We start from the raw sequence: 7,063 nt of genomic DNA on the forward strand, positions 1-7,063 counted from the left end.
ATGCGCGGGGAGCGGCGTGTCTGCCGTGGGGGCGCTCATCCTGGCTGGGGCTGGTGCCCGGGCGTCCCTGGTGCTGAGGGCTGAGCTCTGCCTTCCCCATCCCAGCGCCTGGGGCTGGGGTTGGCCAGCAGCCTGGTGAGCAGCCATGCAGTGCCGACGCCGCCCGAGCGCTGCCACAGGCTGCGACCGCGGTGCCAGGGAGTGGGACGAGGGGCCATGTGCCACCGTTACAGAAACAAACATTTTGGTGGGAAAAAGCCTTGCCTGGGAGTCAGACAAGGCTTTTCTCCCGGGTGCAAATCCCCACCTGCAGCTGCAAACCTAAATTTGGGTCTAGTTCAGTTAAACCCAGAGGCTGGTGCTACTCTGTCTGAGCCCAAATAACGCAAGGAAACAGTTCCCGTGTGTCCCCTGGGAAGGCTCAGCTGCTTACCTTTCCAGGTGAGTATATTCTGTGTTCCTTACGAAGAGCAGGTATTTAATGATGTGTGCTTGTACAGCCATCAGAATGGGCCTTGTTCCCCCCTAGAAGCAGAAAGACAACACTTCCCAGTGCTAAGGAGCCCGGACGAGCTCGTGGGATGTCCATCTCCTGGAAATCACAGCAGTCTCTGGCCCGTCTGAGCCGTCCCGCTGTCAGTATCAGGGGGGAAATCTTTCTTTTCTCCCTGGGAATTCAGGAGCGCTGCTGACAGCTCCTGAGATAAACGGAAAAGTAAAGTGAAAAAGATCTTATGTTCCTAAAGCCAAGAAGCCTTTATGCAAGACAAGACTCTGGGTGGCCCTGGCTGTGTGTGCATGGGGACGAGGGGTCCCGGGGGGGGTCCCGGCTTGTGGCACTGCAGCCACAGGGAAGGGCTGCGAGCTCCGGGTACCACGAATGCCTATAAGCGCCGTGGCTTGGTTTTTCCCTCCTCCAGCCTCACAGCAAAGGGACTGGGGTGGTGAGGCAGCGTGGGGCTGACGCGGGGCCATGCGTGAGGGTGACCATGCCCCACTCCCCGCCGTGCCGGCTGCACAGGGCAGCGCTGCCGTCCCCTCTGCAGTCACACACCCTCCCAACTCAGGGAGCGTCACCTGCATTTGTAAAAAGCATTTTGGTCTCCTGGCGGGTTAAAGGGAGTTGCAGTTTTAAGTGTGTAACTTGGTCGTCTGCTTTTTTGGGGGCGATATTATGATAGTAAATAAGAAAGAAGAAAACCTCCCTCTTTCAGTAAATGGAAATGTAGGTAAATTCACCTATTTGATTTCCAGGCAGGGCAGTAAGAAGAAAACTGTAATTCCCAAAAAGGAAATGGGAAAGTACCACTGAGCTGTGCCCTCCTACAACAACCTGCTGCTTCTCTCTCGAGCCTTCACCTTGGAAGCGCGTAATACCACGGTACTCAAGGTTTGTGTCTGCAGCGCGCTGCTGGATCAGGACAGTTCACCCCACTTCCAGACAGGCGTCAGCGTCTCCGCTTCGCTCAGGAGAGCTGTGGACCATGGCTGGGGCTGGACGCCCCCGCAGCCGTCCCCACGGAGAGAGCTCAGCTGGGCAGGCGTGCAGGCACAGGGTGGAGGGGAGCAGCGCCTGGGCTGCAGCGGGGGGATGCAGCGGGGGGATGCAGCGGGGGGATGCAGGGGTGGGATGCAGGGGTGAGATGCAGGGGTGCAGGGCGTGGGATGGAGGCATGTACACCGCTGAGGCACCCGGCGCTGGCTGCCGGCTCCCACGCGTGGCTGAGGCACTGGGGAGATGGTGCCAGTTGCTGTGCTGAAACATTTACCTTTTCTGCCTCCAAAGCGTAGGCCAGGTCTGAGTAGGGATCGCGAAACCTGAAGTACGCTTGTGCCCATTGGCAGCTGAAGAGGTGGGACACGTTTCCGAAGAGCAGCTTTCTCAGCCCCTGTGCAGGAGGAGGAAGAGGGGATGGGTTCGGCTCCCTTCACCCCCCTCATTAGTGCTCTCAAACCCGGGAACTGCGGGAGAGCAGAAACATCTGCTGTTCTCCTGAACTTCTGCCTCCTGTTCTGCGGCTGTTCGCTAGGGAAGCACCAAGGAGCAGGGAAACATTACACTTTGTCATTTGACCTATTATCTAATGAGAATTATAGTATATCAGTTTTAAGGTTGTGTTGCAACCATGTTCTTTAAAAGTCTCATAAATAAGTCATTATGATGATATACTTCTGTTACAGCTGACAGAAGGCTGCAGCCTCCAGCCTGGCCATGTGCTGAGCCTCCTGTAACGCCAGGTGAGGTTCCTGAGTCTCTTTCTGTTAACGAGATTAAATTACAGCTCATGCTTAATTCAGCAGGCCTGCTCACCATCGCCATTTCCAAGGAGATGGGCCGGCCACCTGTGCCTGGAGGGAGCGGGTGGATGCAGCGGGGGGATGCAGCGGGGGGATGCAGGGGTGGGATGCAGGGGTGAGATGCAGGGGTGCAGGGCGTGGGATGGAGGCATGTACACCGCTGAGGCACCCGGCGCTGGCTGCCGGCTCCCACGCGTGGCTGAGGCACTGGGGAGATGGTGCCAGTTGCTGTGCTGAAACATTTACCTTTTCTGCCTCCAAAGCGTAGGCCAGGTCTGAGTAGGGATCGCGAAACCTGAAGTACGCTTGTGCCCATTGGCAGCTGAAGAGGTGGGACACGTTTCCGAAGAGCAGCTTTCTCAGCCCCTGTGCAGGAGGAGGAAGAGGGGATGGGTTCGGCTCCCTTCACCCCCCTCATTAGTGCTCTCAAACCCGGGAACTGCGGGAGAGCAGAAACATCTGCTGTTCTCCTGAACTTCTGCCTCCTGTTCTGCGGCTGTTCGCTAGGGAAGCACCAAGGAGCAGGGAAACATTACACTTTGTCATTTGACCTATTATCTAATGAGAATTATAGTATATCAGTTTTAAGGTTGTGTTGCAACCATGTTCTTTAAAAGTCTCATAAATAAGTCATTATGATGATATACTTCTGTTACAGCTGACAGAAGGCTGCAGCCTCCAGCCTGGCCATGTGCTGAGCCTCCTGTAACGCCAGGTGAGGTTCCTGAGTCTCTTTCTGTTAACGAGATTAAATTACAGCTCATGCTTAATTCAGCAGGCCTGCTCACCATCGCCATTTCCAAGGAGATGGGCCGGCCACCTGTGCCTGGAGGGACCAGGAGGTGCTTGGGCATGGTGGTGGGAGGAGGAGGTGGCCGTGGTCCCACGGGGTCTCCAGCCCCAGGTGGTCCATCACCGGCGCTGCCCTGGCCTGGCTGGACAGAGACAGAGGCAGACAGTTTGAGTTCCGGCTTTTTTCAAACATTAAAAATACGCCCCTACAAGCTAATGATTGGAGTGCTGCCTCCAGCTCGGGGACCTCAGCACAGGAGAGACATGGACCTGGTGGAGCGGGGCCAGAGGAGGCCCCGGAGATGCTGGGAGGGCTGGAGCCCCTCTGCTGGGAGGACAGGCTGGGAGAGGTGGGGGGGTTCAGCCTGGAGAAGAGAAGGCCAAAAAGGGGAGACCTCAGAGCCCCTTCCAGTGCCTAAAGGGGCTCCAGGAGAGCTGGGGAGGGACTCTGGGTCAGGGAGGGGAGCCGTGGGACGAGGGGAACAGTTTTACACTGAAAGAGTGGAGATTGAGACAAGATATTAGGAAGAAATTGTTGTCTGTGGGGGTGGTGATCCCCTGGGGCAGGTTGCCCCGAGAAGCTGTGGCTGCCCCATCCCTGGAGGTGTTCAAGGCCAGGTTGGACGGGGCTTGGAGCAACCTGGGCTGGGGGGAGGTGGCCCTGCCCAGGGCAGGGGGAGGGACTGGGTGATCTTTAAGGTCCCTTCCAACCCAAACCCTTCTGTGATTCTATGAAAGTCATGTTTTGTTTATTCGAATTACAGGGAATAAACTTCAGTGCTTTTCAACCTAAAGGCACAGCAGATTTTCCAAATACTTGTATTTTAGAGATCTTAATTTGTTATCCTTTTTATCTGTGTTCTAAAACTGACCATGAAAACTGTTACTTGTAGACAGAAAGGTTAATTTATGTTAGACTACTCTGCCACTTTGATTTAGATCAGGAAAACATTCCTTTAAAATATCTGAGGAAAATGCATGTTTCTTAAAGAAGGAGCTTAAGAAATAAACCTCCGGAAAGATGGTCTGCTGTGCTGCATGTATAGATGTGTGATTTCCTTGACCTGGTGGAACAGTCGCAAAACCACCAGGCAAATACAAAATGTTACATTTTGGGGAAACAGTTACCTGATGAGTTGTATTGCTCGTTTCCAAACTGAAAAGGGAAAATAAAATAAAAATTAAAAAAAAAAACACAACAGATGCATTGCTAATATATGAAGAAACAGGAGACGAGCCAGAAACGAACCCCTAAAGAAAGGAAGAGCAAAAGCTGTAGTACTTACATTACTGAATACATGAAGAACTTTTTCCATGGTCACATAAGTATTGTAATAAAATATAACTTAAAAAATTATATGAAAAAACCACCTGGAATTAAAGAAGTGATAATGAAGCAGAATAAAAATCTTACCCACGGAAACGAAAAATTTCTCTCCATTTGTTTAGATCCGAAATTTTGCTGGCGATCTCCTCTAGCTCTGTCTGTGGCAGGGTGTGCTCAGCCTCCCAGTCCCCCATCTGCAGCCGCCTGTGCTCTGGGTGATGCCGAGGAATGCGGGCACTGCCGAGGGATGGGGACACTGCCGAGGGATGCGGGCACTGCCGAGGGATGGGGACACTGCTGAGGGATGCGGACACTGCTGAGGGATGGGGGCACTGCCGAGGGATGCGGGCATGGCCGAGGGATGCAGGCGCTGCCGAGGTACGTGGGCACGGGACTGCTCAGGTAGCAGCTCCCCCCACCCTGCGCCTCTGCCAGGCACCCGGGTCCCCTCTGCGCGTCACCCGCCGGCGCTCGCTGTCAGCTCCCCCCCTCACGCCCCCATTAAACTCTCATGAGAGCCCGTCACAGGCTGCGTTTTTCTTCTCGCTGTGTAAGCAGCATGAATGTTTAATGGCAGACACAGAGCTGCGTAAGGCTGAGCAGCGCTCTGCCAGGGCTGGCTCCCGGCGTGGTGCGGAGCAGGAGCCGGGGGGGCTCCAGCTGCAGCTCCCTCTGCACGGGCTGGCGACCCGCGGGACGGAGCCTGGGCTGCCAGGGCCGGGTGGGAACTGTGTAGCTCAAGGGGAAAAAAAAAAGACAGACTTAGCAGATGTCTGTAAAGTTGAGCAAATTCACTGGGGAGACGAGCTGGAGAAAGGCAACATCGTGCCGTGATGGTCCCTCGACTTCTGCCGCCCACTGCAGCCGGGCTGGCATTGAGGGGTGGGGGTCAGGCACTGCGTGGCGGAGCCGGGGGAAACCCACAGGTTTCGTGCTGCTGGGGTCACGGAAACCTCACGCTTTGTTTTCTCCTCTTTCGGTCTGTGAGAACACACCGACCTGGGATATCTGTCTGAGTTTCAGTGGAAAAAACGTAAGGTCAGGCTGCTGTTAGCGAGCTGAGCCTGGGGCACAGGAGAGCTGCTCTGGGTTTCCCCAGGGGTGTCTGCGCTCCGTCTCTCCGGGGCAGCGCTGCGCTGCGGCTCCGACGGGTTTGTGTTCTCTGCAGGGTCAGTGGGAACAGCTTGGCTCAAATCTTGGTTTATGAAAACAGAAGCAATCCAGGCCAGCCTGCACATGAGACACCAAGTGCCCGGGTTTATCTTCCAGCTGAAGGAGCCATGGCTTTACTCGGTGAAAAAAGCTGCTCTCTCTTTTTGGTGATACACAGGCTCCAGTCTTTTGGCTTCCTAAAAACTGATGTAAAATCCTTCGTCCCCTTTGCCTCTATTGGAGTTGCACTTTCTGATAGAACGGGTGGAGTATCCGCCAGGTTCCCAACAAATTGTGTGTGAACCACGCGGTTCTGCCTGGGGGAAGGCTGGGCAGAGCCGGGTGGGAGCGCCGTGCCGAGCGTGCCGGGCAGAGCACCACCGTGTGCTCGCGGGGCGAGCGCTCCCGCACAGAAACTCAGGGGGTGTGTGTGTCGTGGCCGCCGGAGTGCTTATCGACGGGGAGAAGCAGACGGAGTCAGGGCTGACCTTTTCTTCTCACCTGCGTGTTCCCGGGTGCGGGGAGCAGAGGACAATTCCCGCTGCAGTCAGTGGGAGTTGTGTTCTTGAGACCTTAGAATGGAATTTGACTTGAAAGAAAGATGCCCCTGAGCAGTTGGGCTGTGACGGCGAAGGGTACTCTGCCGAGCGCATCCCCGCCTCGGTTACCTGCCTCCTGGGGAGGCGTGCGGGCGCAGAAGGGGTTTGACCTGGAAAACCAGGCAGTCAGTCCTTCCCTCCCCGATAAATGCTGGCTTATCTCATGACTTGATTTGTTACTAGCGCTTGTCATTTCTTCAGGTTTTTGACATAAGGAGAGTAGATTTACCTGTGGCTGTGTAATTAGAATAAAATAGATCAGATCTACCCCACGTTTGTAAGTAAACTGGGACGGAGCAGGGTGATGCAGACCAGGCTGTCTCTTTCCAGGGCTTAGAAATCAGAGTGTGGGACCAGATGACACTGTGCCTTCCCGCACAACGCCAGACTGGAATGTGGTTCTGCCCACCAAGTCCTCATACCTCTCGGTGCTGGTGGTGATGACAGACTCAGGCCCAGGACAGCGAACAGCCCAGGACCTGGCTGCGGCAGGCAGACCCCCCCCCCAGCCCAGTTTGGCAGTCGGTCTGGGAAACTGGTGTGAGGACGTGGCACAGGACACCCCATCCCTCAGCTGTCTGCAGCATCCGCACCACCCTGTCCCGTCCCGTCCTGTCCTGTCCTGTCCCATCCTGTCCCCCCTGAGGGGCTGGTTCCCCTCACCCCTCTCCCACCTCCACCCAATTTGCGTGTCTGCCTGGTGCCCCCTGGGGAGAGGATGAAGTCCAACCTCGGGGCGATGGCAGCTGAGCGACACCCCATTTGTGTGCCACCGCCAGGCCGGAGGGGACATGGACCCGCACCTCGGCCTCTGATGGGAACAACGGCTGCTGGCAAAAATAACGCAGTTCAGAAGTGAATGTAACTTTGCGTTTCCACGGCAGCTTCTGCCTCC

The 7,063-nt window shown here is 55.6% G+C and overlaps 1 protein-coding gene across 1 annotated transcript in view; it reads right to left on the reverse strand.

The window, feature by feature from the left end:
• Positions 1-7,063, reverse strand: part of SIAH2 (siah E3 ubiquitin protein ligase 2) — a 30,569-nt gene that overhangs the window by 20,994 nt on the left and 2,512 nt on the right. The window contains exons 3-5 of the mRNA XM_009884473.1: positions 3,087-3,233; positions 2,545-2,664; positions 1,770-1,889 (exon numbers count right to left, since the gene is read on the reverse strand). Of these exons, the coding sequence (XP_009882775.1) occupies positions 1,770-1,889; positions 2,545-2,664; positions 3,087-3,233 (387 nt within the window). The remainder of the gene's footprint in view (positions 1-1,769; positions 1,890-2,544; positions 2,665-3,086; positions 3,234-7,063) is intronic.

This window comes from Charadrius vociferus, unplaced genomic scaffold (genome assembly GCF_000708025.1).
Source record: "Charadrius vociferus isolate BGI_N301 unplaced genomic scaffold, ASM70802v2 scaffold104, whole genome shotgun sequence".
In the NCBI taxonomy this organism is placed as follows: Eukaryota; Metazoa; Chordata; class Aves; order Charadriiformes; family Charadriidae; genus Charadrius; species Charadrius vociferus.